This window comes from Ammospiza caudacuta, chromosome Z (genome assembly GCF_027887145.1).
Source record: "Ammospiza caudacuta isolate bAmmCau1 chromosome Z, bAmmCau1.pri, whole genome shotgun sequence".
In the NCBI taxonomy this organism is placed as follows: domain Eukaryota; kingdom Metazoa; phylum Chordata; class Aves; order Passeriformes; family Passerellidae; genus Ammospiza; species Ammospiza caudacuta.
In genome coordinates this window covers 17,585,948-17,610,734 of record NC_080632.1, presented here as the reverse complement: position 1 = coordinate 17,610,734, position 24,787 = coordinate 17,585,948, and the positions used below count along the sequence as shown (strand labels likewise).

At 39.5% G+C, this 24,787-nt stretch overlaps 1 protein-coding gene across 3 annotated transcripts in view; it reads left to right on the top strand.

Moving 5' to 3' along the window:
- The window catches only part of ELAVL2 (ELAV like RNA binding protein 2), an 85,232-nt gene that overhangs the window by 24,160 nt on the left and 36,285 nt on the right, over positions 1–24,787 (top strand). For all 3 annotated transcript variants that reach the window (XM_058823430.1, XM_058823429.1, XM_058823428.1), the window contains exons 2-3: positions 9,657–9,747; positions 13,447–13,687. In XM_058823430.1, coding sequence (XP_058679413.1) covers positions 9,676–9,747; positions 13,447–13,687 — 313 coding nt within the window. In that variant the 5' untranslated portion in view covers positions 9,657–9,675. The remainder of the gene's footprint in view (positions 1–9,656; positions 9,748–13,446; positions 13,688–24,787) is intronic.

The window sequence follows — 24,787 nt, the reverse complement described above, 5'->3', positions numbered from 1 at the left end:
GCCTAATGTAGATTTTGTTGTTAAAAAATTAGATTCAGTAATAGGTATATATAATGTTAAGACACAAATGTTAGAAATATCAACTATATAAATGTATCAAGTTGTAGTTTTAATAGGTTGGGGTCTAAGACACAGCATAGAATAATATATGAAAGAATAAAGCATGAGAGTCAAAATATGTGTGTTAGCCCATGTAAGGAGAAAAGGTATATTAAGACAATTTAGTGATACATAGTTTAATGGTACTTGGACTACTGGAGAAAACTTGGAGTGGGAGACAAACTAGATACAACTAGCCATGACAAAAAGGTTGGAAGAACTAGAGCACGTGGAAGCCACGTGGTCCCAGAAACCCCATATTTATGGACAGAATAATAGGAAAATCTGATGACCGGTATTAATGATGATGTATTAAAATATTGACAGTTTTAGCAAGAGGTTCTAATATTTTGGCTTCTCTGTTCTTGAATTCATGTTTGTGCAAGAATTCCCATCCTCAGAGGTCAAAAACCTTAAGACCTGGGCATGGTTTCTGTGCTGACTGAAAGCAAGAGCAAGAGTATTTTAAACTAGCTTTTAAATCTTTTAAACTAGCTTTTAAATCTTTTAAATATTCATTGCTCTGCATTTTTAGTTCGATTATAGAAATAAAGATTTCTGCACACAAGACAGCATAGCATATGGGTCTGTCATGTTATATCTGTACTGCATTATTCATGGTATATCAGGATTAAGAAATAAAAGTTCTTAGATCTGGTATAGGAAGTCTTTGTACTACTTTCATGGAACCTACTGTCCGTATGGCCGGATGGGACAAATCATAGCTCCAGTTACGCATGGTTTTGTGACTAAAATATGTGATTATTGACTTGAGACCACTAAAAACACTTATTGGAGACTGAATAGTCAGTCTTTATCCATAGTAGATTTTGAGAGTAAACTGGCATTGGCCATGTGGTTTCATATTAGTTCACTATGGATTGTTAACAAGAATGGCTTGTTGATGACTTTTGCTGATTTGTAATCTTTTTTTAAAGAAGTGATAAAATAGAAGCCTTGTTAACTGTAGGTTACAAAACTCATGGATGAGGGGATTGAGTTTTTCAATAGTAAATTTGCAGATGACACCAAGCTGAGAGCATGTGTCAGTCTGTTGGAAGGTAGGAGGGCTCTGCAGGGACCTGGAATGGTTGGGTGGATGGGCAGAGTCTAACAAGATGAAGTTTAATAAGTCCAAGGGCCCAGTCCTGCATTTTGGCCACAATAACCCTCTGCAGCACTACAGACTGAGGATGGTGTGGCTGGAGAGTGCCCAGGCAGAAAGGGACCTGGGGCTTCTGCTCGACAGCCGGCTGGACATGAGCCAGCAGTGTGCCCAGGTGGCCAAGAAGGCCAAGGGCCTCCTGGCCTGTACCAGGAACAGTGTGGCCAGCAGGAGCAGGGAGGTCATCCTTCCCCTGTACTCAGCACTGGTGAGGGCACACCCTGAGTGCTGTGTCCAGGCCTGGGCCCTCAGTTTGGGAAGGACATTGAGTCACTTGAGCGTGTCCAGAGGAGAGCAACAAGGCTGGTGAGGGGCTTGCAACACAAACCCTACGAGGAAAGGCTGAGAGAGCTGGCCTTGTTTACCCTGGAAAAAAGGAGGCTAGGGGGTGACCTTATCACTCTCTACAACTTCTGAAAGGTGGCTGTAGCCAGGTCGGGGTCAGTCTCTTTCACCAGGCAGCCCTGACAGAACCAAAGGACACAGTCTCAAGCTGTGCCAAGGAAAGGATAGGTTGGATATTAGGAAAAAGTTTTTCATGCAAAGGGTGATAAACTACTGGAATGGCGTGCCCAGGGAGGTGGTAGAGTCACCATCCCTGGATGTGTTTTAAAAAAGACTGGATGTGGCACTCAGTGCCATGGTTTAGTTGAGGTGTTAGGGAGCAGATTGGACTTGATGATATTGAAGGTCTCTTCCAACCCTGTGATTCTGTGGTCTCTTCTTATATTGACTGAAGAGGGCAGAGTATGCTGATTGGAAGTGTTTCAGTTTGAACAGTGTTCCTTCTTTCCTTCTGTTTTTCCAACCCCTCAGGCCCAGCTGTGAAAGGGGGGGGAAAAAAACAAAAATTGCAGGTCAAGTCAGTTGTTGTCACAAGTTCCTGTTCTTTGCCTTCCATGCTACTTTGAGGCCCTCACCAAGGAATGAAAGAAAGTATTAATTATTTGAATAATACTTAACCTCTAAGATGTGATCCTAGGCCATTTAAGCAATTTTGGGCATCATGTCCACGTCTGTTCAGGTAGCTTGTTTGCTGTCTTGTCTCCTGGAAGGCAGATACTGGTAAATCCCAGTACATCTTACCCTGTGTTGCTAGTTGAGCTGTTGCCCTTATGAAGATCTCTTCCCCAGAAGGTTTCCTCAATGGAAGAATTAATAAATATTTCCTGTTTAAAAATGATTTGATTCTATGTGTACATAATGGTGCATGTTTCAGTTTGGTTTGCATACTTTAGCACGTAAGCTTTGCTTGTCATGACTTTTGGAGCTGAAAGAGGGATGCTGACAGACATGTCAGTCTGTCAGACCACTGATGATCTGGGCTTACGGAGACATTGGAGGATGTAGGCATTGTGTTGTTGTCCAGCCTGATACCACTTTGATAGTACTTGTAAACATGGGTATAGGGGAAGGGAGGGACATGGCAATTACTGGTTTCTGACTTTGAGCTGCTTGCATTTTCCCCTTCTTTGTATGGTGTTGAGGATGTCATTTTTTGAGCTAACTAGCAGTATACATGAGGGTTTAAGGGGTAGGGATATTTAGTCATGCAACTTTTCTCTTGTCTAAATCTGCATTTGGACTAAAAGTTCCCTGTGAGAGAGCAAAAGGTCTGCTGAAGGGAGATCCTGCAGTTTGAAGGGTAGGGCTGTGATGGAGATAACAGGTTCATGCCCTGTGGATCTCCTGGGGTATAGCTTCTGATGGCATGACTGTGATGGGAGTGCATTTTGGCCCTAACCATCTCTCCAGTTTACCACTGAACTTTGAGCAAGCGGTACTGCCATGAAAAGCCAGCACAAAATAACTTTCTCTACCCTTGTTACCCTTATCCTGGAAGATGAATCCTGTCATCCATCGTTGGGCTCTCTGCTGCGGTGAAGAAAGCTTGAGTGCATGAGGGAGAAAACAACATTGTCCTTCAGGAAGATGCACCAAAGAGTAAATGGAGGAGGGTGTGGCCTTGAAGGTGACTCATGCTTTCTTGATTAGAAAAGCATCTTTTTCTTACTTGTATTTTTTTGATTTGTATATCTCTTCAGTGAGACTAACTTGGCCTGCTTCCTGTTCCTCTCTGTTGGCAAACATCAGCTTCTGAAATTCACAGTGGGGAAGAAGGATATAACTGCAGTATGAAAGGGGGGAAAGTTTTACACAGCCCAGCTGGAATACTGAGGTGAATGCTGAAAAATTGAAGTAGGCATGCTAGCCAGTTCAAGTGGATGTTGACTTTGAAACCCTTCAACCTATCAAGTTACTATATTTGAAGAGTCATCAAGTTGTCTCCTTTCACCCCACTGCATCTTCTGTTTTCTTGTGTTAGTAGACTTGAAAGGACTGCATATGTCTAAGTCTGAAGGGAAATGTCTACAATAAGACGCAGTTACCTCTTGAAGAATACATATGTGATTTGACAGAGCCGTATTGCCTTGGAGAGCATTTTGCTAGAATGGGAAAGCTAACACAGAAGACTGGGACAGCAAATAACAGAAATAAACGTAGTTGGCAAGATTTTGTGGCTGGTAAAGTGCAGTTGAAAAAACATTCCTGTTAAAAGTCAGTCTTATTTAAAGTATTATTTAAGTATTGGAATTGTTTACAGCTTATTTGTTTGAAATCTGAATAGCTGTTTGTGATTTTGTGTTCATCATTTGCATTCATTGTTTTGGTGAAACTCTTTCTGAACATCAATATTGGCTGTGTTCAAACAGTCCCAACTTGATATTTAGTTAAAATTTCAAATATAACCAAAGTAATAATTTTCCCTTAGCTGGCTTTGAATGTTTTTTGTATAAAAGAGGGCAATACAAGGAAAAAGTAAAGGTTTGTGCTAAGTTTTGGGGGTTTTTCCTTGTATATGAGCTAATTAGTTACGCATGTTGATGCTGTCTTGCTCAGGGAATTAGTTACAGTGGTAGAAGTGGTTGTGTGTCTAAATTGACACAATAATTAGGAACGTAAAAATGGTTATAGTTTATAGGGGTCTCACTTGAACTGATTCCTTAATGGAATAGAGATGCTTGTTTTCTTTACAGAAGACTGTTAGAGTTGATCTTTCTAAATGTGTTCTAGGATAACTTAAGTTACCCTGCATGTTTCCCTCCCTTTACCCCAGCTGATAGGATAATCTGTAATTTCAGTCAGAAGAGATCGTTTATTTTCTGTAGATTGCCTTGTTGTACATACTTTTTTTTTTCAGAACCCCTTGCAAGTGTTTGTTGGCTTAATTCCTAATGCATAGTAGCTTTAGTAGGGGGTTGTTTAGAGTATCCTAATACTCATTAAGTATTTTGCAGAAATGTTAAGAGTTTCCAAAAGCATTTCCTACTGAGTGAAGATGTTTTCTTTTAATCTGTGTATACATTTTTAGTGTTCCTATGAATATTTACATTCCATAGATAATTTGCACTGTCTTGCATCTGTCCTTTTTAGTGGTCACCAACACTGTTAAGCTCTTTCATGACTCTACAAATAGCTGTTTCTTGTTCAACTGTCTGCAGGTTTTCAGTTGTCTTCTCACGGCTTACTTGGAATAGACAAGTTGGCTTCGGGTGCCTCTTCTTTCCTGCTGAAAGAAGGGTTAATCTGCTGCAAGCTTCTGCAGATTAACTTCTGCAGCAGCAATCACAGGGATGAATTACAATCCTTTTCCCTAAAATTCAAATGAATTTTTTTATAACTATCTTAATTTTCTTCACTTATTTCAACTCATCATGACACTGAGGCCAAGATGTAGAAATCTTAAGTGGTGTTTTTGTGATTCATTGAAGAGACTGTGGAAAGGTTCCCCTTCTAAACTGCCACTTTTGAGAGGCTAGTAATTGCTTTTTATTGTTGCAAAGGGCTCATGCTTTCTTGTCTTAATAGCCTGTGTTTATATTAGTAACTTTTTAAGTTACTAGTGGATTTGAGACCACCTCATTATCAGAAAAATTCTAAGTTTGCTGTGAAAATTCCTGTCTTTCATCTGTTTTATCAAAGTTCTTCCATATAACTTAGCATAAATCAAGAGGTGCTCTTCTGGTTTCTTCTCCTGCGTTCTCATCAAGCAGCAGCCTGATCTAGTTTGTGCTGCAGATTCTTAAATAGTGTAATGGAGGGAACAGCAAATGAATGTACATGCGGGTGGGGAGGGCTGCTAATGGACAAGTGGTGGTTTATACTCTTAAACAAAAAGTGAAAACAGAGACAAAGAAATAAGAGTTGTTTAGCCTGTTTGTGCAGATTCACCAAGCACAAGATGTCCTGTTAATATGTGGATCTCAGAGCAATCATTAAGCTCTCCTTGACAGCTATCCTTCTTATAGGGAAACTAAGAGTGAGTAGTGTTTTGTTCTGACAGGCAAGGTTCTTAACTAAAGACATGCCTCTGGCCTTTGTGTGCATTTACCCATAAAGGACTTTGGGACGTTCAGGCAGGCTATGTAATAGTTTTTGCATATGCTAAATTGAACAGTCTGTTATCTCTTATTTACAGATGTTTTGAGTGTGCAGAAATTAGCACTGTGCTTTTGTATATGCTTCTAAGGTACTTGACCATTTGAAAAAAAGGAGTCCTTCAAATTAACACTCCAATAAAGATAAAAATCACAAAAGAGGAAGCATGAAGAATTGCATCTATTCCAATTATCAGTAACTCTGCACTTAAATTTTCTTTAGGCATTAAAATTTTGTTTTGCTGAGCACAAAATTTTGTTGTGCTTTTTAAAGCAAAATTCAGCATCTGTATTGTGCCAGGTCTTACCTTTCAGTGAGCGATCAAATATTTTTTTGTTTTAATTTAACTTGTTTGGCAACAGTCCCCACAGACAAGAAACAGTTTACCCTTGTTAAAATGCATTAATTACTGTTGTGAGTCAAAGTGGATTGAATAAATCCTCTGGAAAGAGAACAACTTTGTTACAAGCAGAGAACAAAGTTCTGGTTTAGACCTTTTTGTCTGGAAGAGATAAAGAACGATGTATGCAGCCAGAGGTGGTTCTTGTTCTGCAGTTTGATGTTAGGAAAACAAAATTTCTAGCATTTGCTTATCCAAATGGTGATGTATTTATTGCTTTCCTTGCACTGGAAAACAGGGTAGAAGGGCAAACACAAAATAAATACTAAGGCATGCTCTGCAGGTTTTGTGGTATGTAAGCCTCTAGGAGAATCTTCAGGAGCACATTTACATCTCTTAGGACTTTACCAAGGGCATTGTGTCACCTGTGACCTTTGAGGCTGGAGACATATCATGGTCCAGTTTAGGTTACCTCTGAACAGTGATAACAATTAAAGTAAGCAGATGTGTTTAGTTTCTCCTGTCTTAAATTCAGATGTCATCACCTTTATATGATAATACTGTTTAGAAGTACATAATGTAATTGCAGCAGGCATCTGTGCAGTGATTTTTTTAAATGCAGAGTCTATAAATATAATTAAATTATGTATATAAAACCTATATTAAATGATTTCCCACCCAGCAATGACCAGGATGTGTAAGTATGAATTGAAACAGGTGATAGAAGGACTTTAGTCAGGCGTCTAATGCACTAAACATTTCTCCCTAGCATCTGTATGATGCTGGTGAGGTGGTAATAGTGTTTTAAAGCTTACCTGTTGTGTCACCTGCTTGGTTCTGTCACAGCACTGCCAGGATCCAGACTCAGCCTGCATTTTCAGCTGAGCATGAGTAGTTGAGTATATTGCACACCAAAATACCTGCGTTGAAAGGAAAGTTAGTAGGCCACTGTGGCTATTGCTTAGCAAGTCTTCATCTTGCTAGTACCACTATATTTTCTAAAGCTCTCATATAAAAATCTGCTGTTATAATTGGAACTGTTCTATGGCAACCAGAACTAATTGCATAAACCATATGGCTTTTGAACTTGTGATGTCTTTTCTCTTGAAAACAAAAAAAACCTACTTGCCTCTCTCTGCTAGGCAAACTTTACTCATGACTTGCTTGAACTGTAGCTGATTAGAAACTGGCATTCAGTTAATGCCATAAACAGTGTTTAAGAGTGTTTGGGTTTAAAATCTTATCTGTGCTTGATGAGGAAAAAGTAAGTTTATAGAAAGATAGATGGCTACCATGCACTGCATGTGAGAGAGAACCACTCAGTTTGTTGAACTGAACAACCGTGTCTTTAGTTCTGCTTCCTTTCAGCATTATAAAGAGAGCAGATTTACTCAAAGGTTTACTGTTATTGAACGTATTGTAAGCCAAACTTTTCCATAGTAGGTATAGAACCCTGTTTCCTGAACGAAATGGTTTTATTGGTTTTGAATGCAGTAACTTTAAGCTATTTTAATAACTGTAAAGTGTAATACTGTCTCTGAGGCTAATAGTCAAAAACTGAATTAGCTTTTGGGGATTCTTCAGTAGTTCAATATTTTAAAAATTTTTGGGAGGGAGGTTGGAAGGAAGTTCACAGCTCAAATTCTGTGTTAAGCTGCTGGTTTAGTATGGTGTTACAGCTGAAAACGCATTTCAGAAAAGTTTCTCTTTTTTTTTTCTAGAATGTAATTAGCCATATTTAATACAACTTTTAGGTCAGATAGAAGTGTAAATACAATGGTAAAAATGCCAGTTTTCCAAACTAGGTGTAAGAGAGCAGTCTCTGCAGCCTTGGAAGCAATAAAATGGTAGAAGAACTGGTAGAGCAAAAACATTTTTGAGACATAATGGTTTTTTTAGTCAGAACTGACTTGCACACTGATTGCAAGTACTGTATAGAATGCTTCAATTAGGATAAATGCGTTATGCAAGCTGGAAGTACTTGAGCTGACAGGTGCTCTTGGCTTTTTTTTTGAGAAATGCTGCAGTCTTTAAGAGGACAGTTAAGTATCCAGTTAGTACGCTGAAGTCCTTACAAGAAAGTAAGCTGTTCTATTGAAGTTTTTGAACCATAGGCTGTAGCCTGTGGTTCACAGGAAACAATCTGTGGGGTCACACTGCTTTGCTGAGAGCCATAGAGATCCAAATACATCATCTTGTGCACCTCACTATAGTCTCTGTAGGACAAGAATGTTGGAGACTGCTATTTTAAAGCAGCCTTCTTAATAAGGCTTCTCTGGACTTAAAAGAAATCAGTTGAGACCTCTAGATTTTTTTAATGTTAAGAAAGCAGTTCATCAAACATATTTGCATATGAACAGTTGAGAGCTTCAGAAGTTGTTAGTGTTAGTTTTGGGTTCAGACCACAAAGAATGGCATGCAAACTTACACTTGGTACCAAAGCCTCAGTGTTTTGCATAAAGAGGTGATTGAAGGTCATAATTAACCTAAGTTAGAAATAACGACCAGACATGAAGTCATCTAAGCATACAGATTTTGGTAGCAAACTGTCTTGAAGAGTGACTTGCACCATTTTAAAACGGGAGAAGTTTTTCTTTCCTCATTTGTCAGCAGCTCAAGCAAGCGCGCTCAGGGCTCTGGGAGTGCAGGTTGCTCACAGAGGCTGGTTGTGGACGCCGCAACACCTTCTGGAACCTAAGCCTTTTTTTTATCAAGTTTAGACTTAGCTCATCTGTCTGTGGGTAGGATCTCTTTACTAACAGCAGTCTCAAGCTCTGGCAGTGGTCAGGAGCCTTTCTGTTTGTTCTGTTGTGGTTGTATTTCACATCTGGACTACCTGTAATCTGCAAATGGCCTATTAGTTTTTGTGGTATCCTTCTAGCATTGTTCAGTGTAATTCTAACTGGATTTTCAGTGATGTTTTAGTTAAAACAAAGAACAATATTCTTGGTTACAAAATACTCTCATGAAAAACACTTGCATGTTTTTTCCAGTTATTGCACTTGATAAATCCTTGACTCTACTGCCACTTGTATGTGCAGTGGTACTTTTAAACAGCTGTTGCAAGGAAGCTTAGTGAATACCATCTGCACAAGATTTTCATTTACCTAATTTTTAAAACCCAGGATTTTGAGAATGGAATTAATTCTGACATAGTACTTTGTCATCTTTGTGTATTTTTTTTTTTCGTGTGGGCTGGGAAAGATGTGTAAAGGGAGCTGTAGTGCATGATCATCTTATGTGCTGATGGAAAATAAACTCACTGTATTTCTTTACTTTCCTCTTCAGTCTTGAAGATTTAAAAAATTGTTTTGTGATATAGTTTCTTTTGGCATGGTGCGGTACAGAAGGAAGTTGCCATGGTAGATGCAGGGGTTACTAGACTGCATTATCTTTTAAGTCTTCTTAAAAATAAGCATCTTATTTCGTGTAAGAAAAATAATTTTACAACTGAATTTGTTAAGATTAGATTGGAATTGCCTCAAATCCAGTTAAGCCACACTGCATGGACGTGCTGGGAATATAAATGCAAATACTGTAAATTTGTACAAACTGATTTGTTGCATTATCTTGCTAATCTAACGTACAGTACTTTTTGTGTCCATATTGCAGACGGCAACTCCAAACTAACATGGCAGTCAGACTGTGTGATGTGGCTTCTCTGCTTAGAAGTGGTTCGTGGGCAGCAGAGCCTTGGACTGGGGTCTGTGGGACTTTTCTTAAATTCTGTAGGCTACTTTTTTACATGTTAATAGTGCTGAGGCCATACCAAAGTCTTTTAACCTTCCATTTGGAATGCTAACTCACATATATGTTTCATTATAGGCTGTAGGGTGTGTTCCTCTTCTATGGGAGCCTAGAGCACATTGGCGTAACAAGACAACTTTTACTGTAAAACGCTGATCTCCTGTAGAAATTACACTGCAGTGGCTTGCCTTTCTTCTATTGTCAATTAGATTTTAGTACTAATTGAAAATACACGGTGGATAATTGAAGAGGAGTATTGCACTAAAATGGTTTTGGTATGGTCTGACTACTAATTTGCAGTAACTTTGAAAAACTGTATAGTTGTCTTTTTATGATTACTATTTTAAAATTATATTTGCCAGTCTATTCTAAGATTCTTTTAAACTGTAAATTTATCTCAAACTATTTTTCTGAGTGAAAAATATTTAGTGTTTGTCTATTATGAACAGTTCTCTGTAGCCTATTAGTGGGGTATGCATTATTTGTAAAAAATACTAGTATCACTTCATTCAGAGCAGATGGCTCTATAGCTGAGAGATGCTGTAATTTTCAGCGCACACAGGCTACTGCAGCTGTTCACTTGAATGTTGGCTTAGGAACCCATACTTGGCCACCTGAACGTGAAAATAAATGTGCAATTAAGAGAATTGTTTGTTGTCCTTGCTAAATCCTGCTAATTTTGATCAGTGAACACTTCAGATTTTGAGAATAAAACACAAAAAAAGGAAAAAGGCAATCCTGCAGAGCCTCAAAGCGCAGCATTTGTGACTACTACCTTTAACAGGTATGCTAGTGTTTTGAAAAGTAATTTATCCTGATTGGGATAATCTACTTTATCATCTTTTCAGTGGACTTGTCTCATCAGTAGCAGAAGCAGGTTACTTCTTGGAGTTTGTCTCAAGGGAAGAAAATGTTGTTTAGTTGTAGCTCTTCAGGAAAACAAGATCATGCTTTTCTAATGCGTGTTCTTAATAGATGTATACCTTTTTTTGCGTTGTGCTGAGGTAACCTCTTGGAAAATGCTTCTGTATGCAAAGCACAGAACATAGAAGTATGTTCCCAGGAATGTCAAAGTTGGACTTCTAGTAAGAAACGCAACTTATCCTCTCTCGTATTGTTAGGAAATTCAGTTATTCAGCAGTCCCTGAACTCAGCTGACCTTATCAGCTGTTTGGATATGCACTGATTGCCTGTGGTGCTTTAAAACAGGACTGTTAGGACAGACCCATCAGAGCTCCTGATGCTGTTCTGTGATTTTACAAGAGGCTTTTTTGTGAGAGCTCCTCTTAGCAGTTTAATTATGAGGCTAAATTTCAGTGATGGATGGATTTCTTTAGTGAACTTCTTGTGTTGAAATATGTATTACTGGAGAATTCACGTACATAATTTTCTCTTACATGTGGTCCTAAACTGTTTGTCTCAAAGAGGGTAGGCTGCCCAAATCTTAGATATTAAGATGCTATTAAAAATCCATTGTATTTACCAGCTGTTGCCATTCAGTCACTGACTGAGGGGGCAGAGTGCCTTTTGTAGATGTGGCAGCTTGTGGACAAGTGCTTGTGTACAAGCAGACTCCTCCTAATTACGTCTGTTGTATCTTGCAGTCATACAGTCAGTGACTTTGGGGTGAGACACAGTAGAATCAGACTGGCTTGAGTTGAAAGTACCTTGGAGTTTGTCTGTTCCTAATACAATTGCCATGAACAGGGACATCTTCAACTAAATTAAGTTGCTCTAAGCTCCATCCCACCTGACCTTGAACATTTTGAGGGATGGGGCATCCGCAGCCTGTCTGGGCAAGTGCCTTACCACCCTTGCAGTAAAGAATTTCTTCCTAATATGTAATTGCAACCTACTAGCTTTCAATTTGAAGACATTCCCCTTTGTCCTGTCACTACATGCTACTCAGAAATTTCTCTTTTCCTCTTTCTTGTAAAATCCCTTCCAGTACTAAAAGGCCACAGTTAGGCTACCCCAAAGTAATCTCTTTTCTAGGCTGAGCAAGCCTGATTCTCCCAGAATTTTGTCAAAGGAGACATGCTCTGTCCCTCTAATCCAGGCCCTCCTGAGCTCACTCCAACAGATCCATGTCCTCCCTGTGCTGGGAGCCCAGAGCTGGATGCAGGTTCCAGGTGGGCTCTCCCCAGAGCGGAGCAGAGGGGCAGAATCCCCTCCCTGCCCTGCTGCCCACGCTGCTCTGGATGCAGCCCAGGACACGTTTGGCTCTCTGGGCTGGGAGTGCCCATGGCTGGGTCATGCCCAGCCTCTCACCCACAGCACACCCAGTCCTGCTCACAGGGCTGCTCTCCATCCATTCATCCCCCAGCCTGTGCTGATACTGGGAGTGTCCTGACCCAGGTGCAGCACCTTGAACATGGTCTCTCTAAACCTCATGAGATTTCCATGGTCCCACTTTTCAAGCCTGTCCAGGTCCCCCTGGATGATACCCTGAACTTCAGGAGTGTCAGCAACACCACTTACCTTTGGGTCATCAGCAAACTTGCAGAGGTTTGTCTGTGTTATTAGTGAAGACATTGAATAGCACTGGTGGTCCCAGTGGAGTGCCAAGGGACACCGCTTGTCACTGATGTCTGTCGAGACTCAGCTATTGACCACCACCTCTGGATGCAGCTCTCCAATCCCTTTCTTATCCATCTGTTAATCCATCCATAGATACTCTCTGTCCATTTTAGAGATAAAGATGTTGTATGGGATTGTGTCAAAGGCTTTGAGTCAGTCTGGATTGATAACATCTGTAACCCTTCCCTTGTCCACTGATGGAGTCCCTTCATCGTAGAAGGGCCACTTAGTTGGTCAGACAGGGCTTGCCCTTGGTGAAGCCGTGTTGGCTGTCTGAGATCGCTTCCTGTTCTCCATCTGCCTTAGCACAGCTTCTAGGAGGATCAGTTCTGTAGTCTCCCAGGCACAGAGTAGTTCTGGAGTGGTCAGAAAGTTCATTAAGAACAAGATTCAGATTTAACTGTTCTCAGAGTTCAGATGAGGAAAGAAATAATAACAAGAAATTGTCAATTTTATGAAAGAAAAGTCTCTAGAAGCCTGATTCCAACCTGTGGTGAGAAGTTTGACATGGATGTTGTCAAAGAAGAGTATATTTTCCATCCCTGCACACTCATATATCCTTAATAGCTCTTTAAAATACTAATCTTGATCTCTTCTATTTCATATGAGAAGTGATCTTTGGATACAGTTAATGCCCACCTCTTATTGAACTCATTCAAATGCTACTTCATTAAAAACTGCTTTCATGTTATTTCAGTAACCAGCTGTAAGTTAACAGAAGTGATTACTCTTGCAACAGGCCCATTTTGTTTGGTAACTTCTATAATAGAAAGGCTGTGATTCCCCTAAATTGGAGGAATGGCAGAGAATGGAAACTAAGCTTTGAATGCTGATTTCATTTAGTGAACTTGTAGAAGATAGTTTATTTGTTACAAGGTTTTAAAGTGTTGTCTTGACTAACAGTTTAATGCCCTTCTATACTGGTGTTTGGTTTTTTTTCTTGCATGTAGAGGCAGTATATGGCCTTGGCAATACCATTTCTGCATAGTGACAGGTCTTTTAGGTTCTTGTTTGGACTCTTCTACTAGATACTGAAATTTAAATTTTGATGGCTCTTCTTCTTTGTTCTTTTCAGCAGGTAATGGCTGCCATGGAAACACAACTGTCTAATGGACCAACTTGTAATAACACAGCCCATAGTTCAGCCACCATAAACAATTGCTCATCACCAGTTGATTCTGGGAACGCAGAAGACAGCAAGACCAATTTAATAGTCAACTACCTTCCACAAAACATGACACAAGAGGAACTGAAGAGTCTTTTTGGCAGCATTGGGGAGATAGAATCCTGCAAGCTTGTCAGGGACAAAATAACAGGTATGTTGATTTTGGAGTTTTCTGTATCTTCTCAAACTCTCAGATGGCATTCTGCAATTCTCTTAAGTAATGGAATAAAGGCAGAATGAGCCAGTGCTGGTCAGAAGGAACTTAAATTAATATTTTTTTAAATTATATACCCCAAAATTAAGCATAATAATTTGCATTTAATTTAGGTTAGTTTGAGTGCTATAAATGCTAACAGGATATTTATACTTGGGCTTCAGAGTATTAGGAAAGAAGATTCACATGGGGAAAAGCAAATATTTATACTAAGTTCCCTTGAATTTTAATTCAACCTCATTGAAGTTAGACTTCAGTGCTTGTTGATGCAAAGCAGCTTCTTTTCAGGGATGCAGGTAATGAAGTTTGTACCTTGGAAAAAGGGCAGATTATCTTACTTCACAGGTTAAGCTGCTTTTGAATTGCAGCACTTGAACAGTTTCTTTAGGATACACACTTGAATCAATTTATGCTCTTTGGCTTTCTGCTTATTGAGCAGTCTCTGGCTGACTTTGTTGGCTGAGTGTGCTTTATTTCCCTCATGGCTCTGAATAACCAGCAGATCTTCCCACAGCAGATGACTTGTTCTTAAGACATCAGGCAGTGGAATGGGTGAATCTTTGAAGCACCCTCCTTCAGCATGATAGTCTGGGATGCTGAAATCACTGCTTTTAGTCAATCTGCCTGACCAAACCTTCAAGCAATCTTTGCTCCTCAGTGTGAAGATTACTGAATATTCTTGGGATGCCAAAGAAACTAGATGGGGCTGATGCCACAGCTTGCTGTTATCAGGTGAAATCTGGTTGATGGAGAAAACAAGCCTGTTTTCTTTGTAGGTAATGACTTCAGTGCTTTGAAACAAAAGGTCACTTCCTTAGGTGTTTCCCGACATCTTGTTCTAGAGTGGAAAGATGTAACTGATCGTTCATCAGTAAGTGGGATCAGTTAGTTAGTGGGATGGCTATTCAGACAGTTTGTCTGTCTTGTATACCCCACATGTTTAGCATGTTTAACCTCCTTATAGAAGCTGCTTAGGAATAACCTCAAAGGCTGCTACTTCACAGAAATAACCCTCAAGATCTTGTGATCAATGCTCAAATTGTCCACTTCCTTTCATGATGGGTCTGATGTTCTGTATGCCAGAAGCGCACAGTTGCTGCTACGTAGTTCCAAGAGACTTCATACCTGGGAATGGAGCTAGACATAATTGTAGACCTCTTGTTTCAAGGTGTGATGTTTTCTATATAGCATGAAGTGATGCCTGAGAAGGATCCTGAATTTAAATTACATTCTCAGTAGCAGAGAACTCCAGAGTTGAAATTATTGGAGATAGATAGATAGATAGATAGTTTTTCTACTTTATCAGAGAGCGGATCCTCAGCTTTGAGATACAGTTTCAACTGCCAGCAAAAATGCTGCATCAGTCTTGTTCCAAAAGGTTTTAGGATTATAAGTGATATTGAGAAGTACAGTGTCTGACCTTGCGACTGCATTGGGAGCAATACTTCTGATTTAAGTAGCCTGGAGCAAGATAACCCTGTGTTTGCAGATGCTTAGGAGAAAGCTCTCGAATTTCACTCCTGTTCTTACTCATTTTCAGGTTTTCTTCAGAGGGTTTTGAAAGGCAAATTTTTCTTTTCCTTCTAAATTCAGAACAGGGATTGTTACCAGGTTCTGTGAAATTCATATGGCATGAATTTCAGATTTTTATTGGTTTAATTCCTCTGTTAAAATGTAATAATTTGTTTTGTCCTTCTTAAATGAAGTGTCAGGAGTGCTAGTTACTTGGTGAGTATCTTTAAATAAGATTCAGGTAGCATAGAAGTTGAAATACACTTTTACAGTTATGGTATCACTGAGCTCTGTAATGGCTTGTGTCTCCACCATTCTCTGCCTGCTAGTTTGCATAGTGGAGCTTGGTGGGAGCCCATGTGAGCCAATCCAGTCCTATCCTTGGCTTGGAGGGGTACCATCCTGCAAGCTCAGTGTCAAAGAATGCATTTCATTTCATGGCCACTGTCACTGGTGGGCAAGACCAGCAACAAGGGAGGAAGTGAGCATAGCCCACAGACCACTGGGACGGAGATCAGCTTGTGTGCCCCAAAGGGCATCCAGTGAGGCCGTGTGTGAAGTGTGATCTCTGCAGCTGTGCCCTGTTAGAAACCACAGTCCTGTCCTGAGAGTCAGAGTTACTCCTGCCAGGATCACTGGGTTACCAGTGCCAAGTGTTAAAATACAGAGAGCCACTGTCATCTTGACCCAAATACTCATTAGCAGCCAGTGAATTTAAACCAAGTTATCTCCCACCCTGTTGTGAGTACTATTGTTTAGTTCTCACTCTGTGGTCACATCTGCAACACTAAAGTGCACTTGCATTATCATAGAATAGCAGAATGGTTTCAGTTGGCTGGTACCTTCATAAGCACCTCATTCCAGCCTCCCTGCTGTGGTCAGGCACACCTCCCACTAGAGGTGAAAGTGCCCAATTTCCTTGAAGCTGTCTGTACACTTTAGGATTGAGAGGAGTTGAACTTGAAGGCCTTCTTCATTTTTTTCCTCTGGAAAGTCTGTTTGAGGGAAGGAGGCACCCTGCAGTTCATTTACTAATTTCATGTGAGCAGTTTGAAATCCAAGTCCAGATTATTTTATTGATTTTTAGCTAGGGATTTTCTTGTGAATAAGGGAGAAAGCTGATGTGTGAAGGTTCCTGGTAGTCATCTCCAAGCATGCACTTCATGGGCAGAACTGTCTGTTGGGGTGACATTAGTAGCTGGAGTGAAGTCTGCTTTCTGTATTGGCAGAAAACCATTGTAAGTATTATCAGTAAGAATTTAAATAGCTGATTGCTGTTCTGTTGCTTTACTGAAGGTAAATAAATTAAACGTTGGTAGTATTGAAGATTCTAAAGGGTGCTGAACAAGTGTCTCTCTTCATGTGAGAATCCCACTGACAACAGCATCTGATAAGTGGGTCATGAACGTCACTATTTCTTCTTTCTTCACTTGCTAACCAGAGAATCTGTCAGGAATGAGTCATTGTGCCTTAGATATTTTAGAGTCCGTGTTAACTCTTATGTGCTTTTGACTATAGCAGATGTGTGTCAATATAAATTGCAAAACTACCGTGTAAGTTAATTGTGCTTGTACAATAGGTGGGAGACCCTGGTCTCAACAGAGCAACGTAACTGGATTCCAGTCAGCCACTTCAGATAGCTGTTTAGTTTGGTTTAAGTGCTTCTTCATATTTAAAGGCAGCAGAGGTAACATTTACCATATAATGATGACCTTTTATGTAATCAAATGTTAAGCATGTATGGTTACAAAAAATAAGCTAAAATATTCAAAGTGTTAGGGAAGAGGATAAAATGGGATGAAATTTAATTGCTGGAGGTGCCCCTGGTCAAGCACTTTAAAGCTTTCTGCTTGCAAAAGATAGATGGATTTAGCAGCTTTTGAAAAAAATACAAGAAACAGTAATAGCTTAAAAAGTAGCACTTAAAAAGTAAGAGATATCATAGTATGGTAAACATTTTCTGGACCTACTTTTCTGAAACTTGAATATAGGTAAAAACGTTACTGTAGTCCCCTTGAAAACAACACAACAACAACAAAAAAACCTGCATTCTTTTAACTCCCACTGTCTTCAGTACAATTTCAATTGTACATGTGGAAGATTAATGCCCTATTTTCACATAGGGGAATAATCTCCCAGTTTTCATTGTGCTTGTGGCATTATTAGCTAAAGTGAAACTCATGGAACATAGACTCCTTAATTTCAAAAAGCAGCTAACTCAGATGTCTTAAATTTGGGAAAGTATTTGTTTTTTTGGCTTCCAAGCTCCCATACTGCTCTCTTATTAAAATAATCATATGCTCATAAAATTCACAAGCTTTTTTCTTTAAAAGAGAACCTGCTCATGAATAGGGCTGGATTTCTTGTCTCTTTAACTGTGTTTGAATACCAGTAATGCTTATATATGGATTTATTTGCAGTTTAGCAAATGCTTGTTCTGTCTAGAAACTGAGGCAGGATATGCTTAGAGACCTATCCTGGGGATGTATTTCACATTCATAGACTTGTGTATGAGCTGTGAAACTCTGCTAATACTTTTATCTTTAGTACAAGGAGACAGGTGCTCTGCACTTGAAGACTTCATCAATTGCTTCTGCCTTCTGTCATCTCTGCTTGAAGATAAACAGTAAGTCCACTTTAGGACATACTGCTGATCGCTGTTACATGGCATTTTTTCCACACATGATCCAGCTGCCGCTGTGGAGCTTACATGTTGGTAGAAAGTCTGTTCCTCTTACATACCTTTTTAAAAAAAATCTGGGCTCCTGTTTGTTGTGTGGCTGTCAACTATCTGTCGCATTGTGGTGGTGTTTCTTTATGGTCAATATTACAGGCTCAGGGAGTACAATTTTCAAGTCATATCTATGTGACCCCTTTAAAAATTTCATAGGCAGTCTAGGCTTTTGCAGTCCAGAATACAATCCAGAGTACTGTAGTGTAGTCTACAGGACTGTGATGGATACTCATGTAGAGTATCCATCTATCCATGTAGAGGGAGGATCATGTTTCTGTCTCTTATACCTGTTTCCATAAGATTAAAGCTAACAGGATATCTTCCTTAATTTTGTAGATTTCATCTTGTCCTCTTGAAGATAGTAGTTTCTCATATACTTTGAAGTATTCTCTCATTTCTGTGTTGTACAAAGTGAAGAAGTAAAAAGCAGCACATGACTGAGATGTCTAGAACTGTAGTTCTAGAAAAACTGCCTGGAAGTTGAATACTTCCATAAAATTCTTGAAGCAGCTGTGTTGATATTTTGCAATTAAAGTTTGTACAGAGAGTTTTAGTTCTCATGTGTGTTTTCAGTCTTCATTGAAGTACCATGGTAATAATTGCAAAGGATTCTGAGTTGGTCATGGAAATAAAGAAATATATAGAGCTGGACATGATGCTGTCAGACAGAGCTTGTGTTCACAGTGGTGACACTGGTCACAATTCAGTGTGGGCCATGTGTATGCATAGAATCAGTGCGACATTGGGAAGGGCTCTGCTCTGCCAGATCCTTGGTCATGGAGCACTCAGCCTCTTCTAGTGCAGGGTCAGAGGAAAAGCTTGTCAGAATGCTGAATTATAGAGAGCCAAAACAGCTGAGGCCATGACTTGGAAAAGGACTTTCTTTTCTGAGGGGCAAGTGTCCTGTTTCAGCAGAGCATGGCTGAAACATCAATTTCTTAGTGATGGCTCTTACACTTGCTGTGACTTGTACAGCAGTCTTTTGGTGATCAAGGGAAACGTATTTGTGTCTGCAGTGGAAGCAATGCAAAGTGTGTTAACTGGCTGCTTGAATCTAGAACATGTGAAACTTGTTAAGCTCTGTAGTGTTCACTCCTTTTATCATAACATTGTAAATGTTAGTGTCTGGCAAGGGCAGAGCTGTGGGAAACCTTATGCCTTGTCAGTGCTACTGCATATCTAAAAGTCCTGACTTTGAAAGTGATCTCAATTGAACCTGGGCTGCCAGTTTCTTTCAAGTCTTTTGTCACTGTTGCTCTGAGCAGTCTTAGTTTTCTCTCCAGCTCTAAATCTTTCACTTCCCTTAATGGAAGTCAAATTTTAGGGCATCTAAACTAACCTTATGGGAAGAGGGGGGAAAAAAATGTGATTATGCTTTAATCTGAAGCTCTGAATTTGAGGCTTACTACTGCCTTGAAGATAAAGTAGGAAGCAAAGTAGGTGGGTCTTGCCTACAAAGTAGGTGGTTTTTTATGTCCCTGAGGAAGCAGGAAGATATGGTGTGGCATATCTGTGGAAGGGCTTAGTGTTCAAAGTATTTACAGTGTAGAAAGTTTTAAGCATTCCCATGGCAAGAAAAAAAAAACATTAAGCCTGGTAGGGCAATGAGTAGCTGGAATTTCAGGTACTTATATAGTATGAATGCCTGAGACAGAGAGGACCACATGAATGATCAGAGCACACCAATGTCACCATGTTTCGAGAGAGGCTTGCTATCTTTGTTAAACTCCTCATGTCTTTTTCCTTGTTGGCCTTTACTCGCAGTGTGTTTGGTGTTTGCAGTCCTATATCACTCCAATGCATCAGATGTTTTTGCAGGGTTTTGTGCACTTGGCTGAGAAGTAGAGTAATTTGGTAGCTAAAGGAAGAACTAGTTGAAGCTGCCTGCTCTTTTGTAGCGTTCTGAGTCTGTGATATGCACAGGTGCTTGCTAACTGCTGCTGGGTGATGTGCTGAGATGAGTGAGTTCTTGTCAGCCTGACAATTTCTGATCAAGGCAGGGTTGTGAACAAAAGGTGCTGCCTGGAAAAACTGCATCTTGCCAGTAGAATGTGTTGTGCAAAACGTGACTAAAATGTGAAATTAAGAATAGAAGCCAAATGGGATTGGAGGAAAATTTCTATTTATATTAATTTATATGTATTTATCTGTCATGACCAAGTGCTCTCTGGACCATCTTGCTCAAGATCTTGAAGCATAGATCTTCTGGGGCAAGGGAGCGTTGATTATAAAATCATCTTTTAAATTTTCAAGTTTATGTTTTGAGCTCTGCTGATGTTAAAATGTAGTTTCTGATATGCCCTAGGGACTTGGTGAGTTATAGCACAAAGTTAATAAAATGAGTTTGAACTTTGTGTGCTTGTTGGAGAAAAGTGCAGCAGCAGAGTATTGGCTTACTTAGCCAGCCTGGGTGCTTGAAGTACCATCCTGAAGGGATAATCCTGGAAGAGTTAAGATTCAAACCAGCTTTATGTCTGGATCCAGAGCACAGCTAACATCTTAAATCTGCTGAGGGGATGTAACGGTATGGTCTTCAGGGTTTCTTTCAACCCAGGCAATTCTGTGGTGTTTTATACTTCCGATGGCTATTTAATATTACCGAAAAGTATTTAGCAGCATTTACTGTACCTTTCCATAGTAAACAGCATAATTTATTGCACTGCACATGTCTCCTGGAAATGAGTCGTGTAAACAGGTGAGGATGAAGGAAATTGTTTCAGCTTGTGTTACTCAAGATAGCACTTAATGTCATTGTACTTTCATGTGACTTTCATGTTACACAGACACAATACTGTTTTGACCTTTCAGAAGTTCCCAGGCTTTGTTTTACAAGTAAAAGAGGTAGAAAAGACCTGTTTGACTAAACCTGCCAGGGGTTCACTCATAGCACCAACTTTGTGGAAACAAGCTGTTTTTAAAATGATTATTCATCATATATTAACTTGAATTAATGTGTTGATCTCAATATCTAGCATAAGCAAGAACTTGATATTTTAAAAATTTAATTATTTTTATATGACTAAATACAATTAGGGACCTTTCTGATCACTAAGTCACTGTTTTCAGCAAACACTGAGCTTTTTGATGGAGATAATTGCAATATACATTATCTTGCACCTTACTGCAAACAGATTACCATTCACTTTTGTCAGTGGTTGCCATCATTTACAAGAAGCTTGTGAAAGCATTGAGATTTGCAAACTGGCATTGGTGCTGTAGTGGTGTGGGCTATCTAGTGTGCTAGGGTAAGGTTCTTTGCTTCCACACTGGGAGTCCCAGGCTGCTGGTTTGGTGTATCTTGCACTATTTACTCTTTCATACCTGTATGTAGTATATGTTGCTGTTACATCTTAGTGATCCTGGGCCAGCTGTTCGAATAAATGTTGATTCTAGTGGAAGCTGGTGTGTGAGAGAGACCTTTTGTAACTTGAAGTTCTTATGGCATAACTGCTTTTTAGGGTGACTGTGCTGTGAGATTAGAGCAGAGTATTTATAATAATGAAGGTATGTTTCCGTGATGTCTGCCTCAATTTGGGTAGTGATGTAAGTGACCTGCACACCCTGAAGCTCTTTCACTCCAAGGATGTCATGTGGATTATAGGGACCTGGATATCCCTGCAGAAAGTAGGTACTTCCTCTCAGCCTCCACAAGCTGTGAGTGGGAATTAATAAGACTTCAAGCTGTAAATGGGTCCAGTAGGTTCATGGTTGGTCCATTATGTGTTGAAGCAGCTAGTATATCGTGTTACAGAAGCAACACTTCAAAATTCATGCAAGAAACTTTCTAGCTGCATGTGTTTATTTTCTATAAAATATATGTATATCTGCATTTGATTTTCTTTTATCATGGTACTTCAACTGGCAGCTCTTGCTGTGAAAATTTGCCGGACTGCCATTGTGGTTTTCTGTGTACAACTGCAGAAGAGGGCTTATTATACTGTTCTCTGTGGAATTTTTCTTCCTGCAATATGTCAAGTCAAAGTGGAAATAGAAAGCTGTAGAATGCCGCAGAAGAAAACTATACAAGCCTGTGGTTTTAGTGACCTAATACTTTAATCCACAGTAAAGAGAAAATAACTGGGAGGGCTGAGATATTGTATTTCATTTTAGGATTCCCACTGTTATCAAGGACACAGCCATATTATCTTCAAAATTTTTGTGCTATTTACCAGTTGCTGCAATTACTTTATTTTTTACCTTTGCTTATTTCAGGAATCTAGCAGCATTTACTAAAACAGAAGAGGGTTTGTAATGTGAATTCTTTCCCGTCTTCTGAGTTTCTGGATCTATTGTAGAGGAGGTTTTTTTCGTAGTCTTTGTGGTAGCTTTGTGCATATTAAACCAAAGCCCTTTTTGAAATACACTTGCAGCTGCACAATGGTTATGAAGTCTTGCATCTGTAGTAAGATGCATTGATTATTTAGGCTCCCCACTCTTCCCCATCACCTTCTAAACTAAAAAAGCCACACTTACTTATGGAAGAAATTCTCTCTGTTCATGTAGGAATTAATTGCTGTGGAGACATAGTTCAGTTTCAAATAACAAAAACTTCAGCTTTTCTCAGTGTATTTTTTTTCCTATGTCCATTTAGCAACTGCAAAAGCAAATGGCTTTTTCCAGCTACTTAGTACTGCAGATTAGCAGTTGTTCTTGTTTGTTAATTACAGCTGTTAAAATTGAAAAAAATGTGCTCCCCTTGGACATACTTTCAAGCACATATTTTTTGAGTTGACAGTTAAGACCTCCACTAGGGAAAAAAATTGTTTTAAGGACAAGTTATCATTTTTCTACACATTTTCTTTCAGCACTAAAAATCAGAAAAAATCCAAAACCCACACATGTGATAAAGTAACATCAGTAGTTAACCTATGAAAAAAGCTCCCTAGAGGGGGGAAATATTTTTCAAACTTAGGATCATGGCACATTTCAGGATATCTTTCAAAATTCTGAGATTAAGTATTAGGTAAAAACCTGGACAAAAAACCAAAACAGGAGTTCCAAGGTAGTATGTATTTTTGTGATGTTTGGGAAAAAAGGGTGCAAGTTCAGGTGTGTCCTGATTTTGGCTGAGAGAGAGTTCCTTTATTCTTAGCAGTAGGTAGAGAGCTGTGCTTTGGAATCAGTATGAAAATAATGTTGATAACACACTGATGGTTTGGCTGTTGCTGAGCAGTGTTTACCCTGAATTAGAGACTGTTCACTATTTTGTGCTGTGCCAGTGAGCAGGTGTGGGAGCCATTGGCATTTTAGGGACCTGAACTGGCCAAGAATGTATATTCCAGTCCATGGAACCTCATGCCCAAATTATAAACTGGGCAAGTCACTTGAAACGGGTGCTCACAGTTCAAGGATAGGATTTAGTATAAGCCAGTGATGATGATGAGCAGTATTTTGTCTATCACTTATTTTCCTCAGGGTTTCTCTCCTTTATTTCCTTTTATTAGTGGTGTTGCATGTTACTTTGTTTAAATTACTAAACTGGTCTTCACTGGTGAGCTTTTTATAAATTCTTCTCCCCTTTTTGACCAGGATGTGAGGGGGAGTGTTGTTAGTTGTGGCTGTGTGTTCTTAACTGCCAGCTGGGTTTAAACCACAACAAAGTGTCATGCCATATTTTTTCTTGGGTGAGCACATTACCACAGGTTTTGAAACCCCAGGAGTAGAACAAAGTGCTTTACATCCGCTTGCTTATTTAAGATGACTATGTGGACACAATAAGACAGAATATTTAGCACTGCTGGCTGTATTCCTGACAAGGAGTAAATTGACTGCAAAAGACAAAACTGAATTGCCTGGAACATGTTACTGTTAATAGTGGTATAAATTAAAGGGTATAGCTAGCTTTCAGAAAAGTATTTGGTTTGGCAAATTCCATGGTATTCTTTCACCTTGGAGTGGTGAGGATCTTCTCCTCGTAATATGACAGGCTAGTTTATAAGAATGTCTGGGTGTCTTCAGTCTGCATTATTTGAACTAGGTTTTGGCTGTCGTATTTTTTTGTTATATTTGAACCCAAGGCAATAATGGGCATGATTCTCAGTGTCCCTCCTTCTGTAGTGTCCATAAGGATTTCTTTTGCCTGTGCAACAGCATGCACCTTTCCATGCAGTTCTGCTTTCAACCACGCTTTCTGACGTTGAGATTTTCTATTTGGACATGGTAGATCTCTGTTAATAACTTTCAGCTGATGTCTTTTCTGGCTTGCTGAACATCTTTTATTGGGCTCATGTAATGCTTAGCATCCATGGTACCCACCCAGCATGAACTTTCTCCTTGTGCTGCAGGGAAGAACCAGAGCTGCCCCATCACTTTTGTATCCAGTAACAACAGGCTTAAGTTGATGAAGCACCAGATGATAATGTTCCTCACATGTGAAGAACCATAAGTTATAATGCAGAAGGATGGTACCAAATTAACAAGGAGCTGAATTTGGCTTAGATTAGATGCAAACTACTTGCTGTGTGTCAAATATGTTGATCAATGTTTGATCCTTTTCATTCTTTCTTCAACCGTCATTATTCCAGATTTAGATCAATAGCTGAGAAATGGTTTGGGAGAAAGGCATTGAAGTATCAAATACTAAAATCTAGTAGTGATCATAGTTTACAGGTGTTTTCTTACAAGCTTCCCAGCCTCACCTGCTCAGTGATGTATGACTTGTGTGTTCAGTAAATAGAATCCATCTGCTGGAACTATAAGCAAACTGAAATTAAATTAGGGATTGCCCAATGACTTATGCAGGTTCCCTTATTTTGCTAAGCTGCTTTTAAAATTCAGTTCAAGCCTTAATG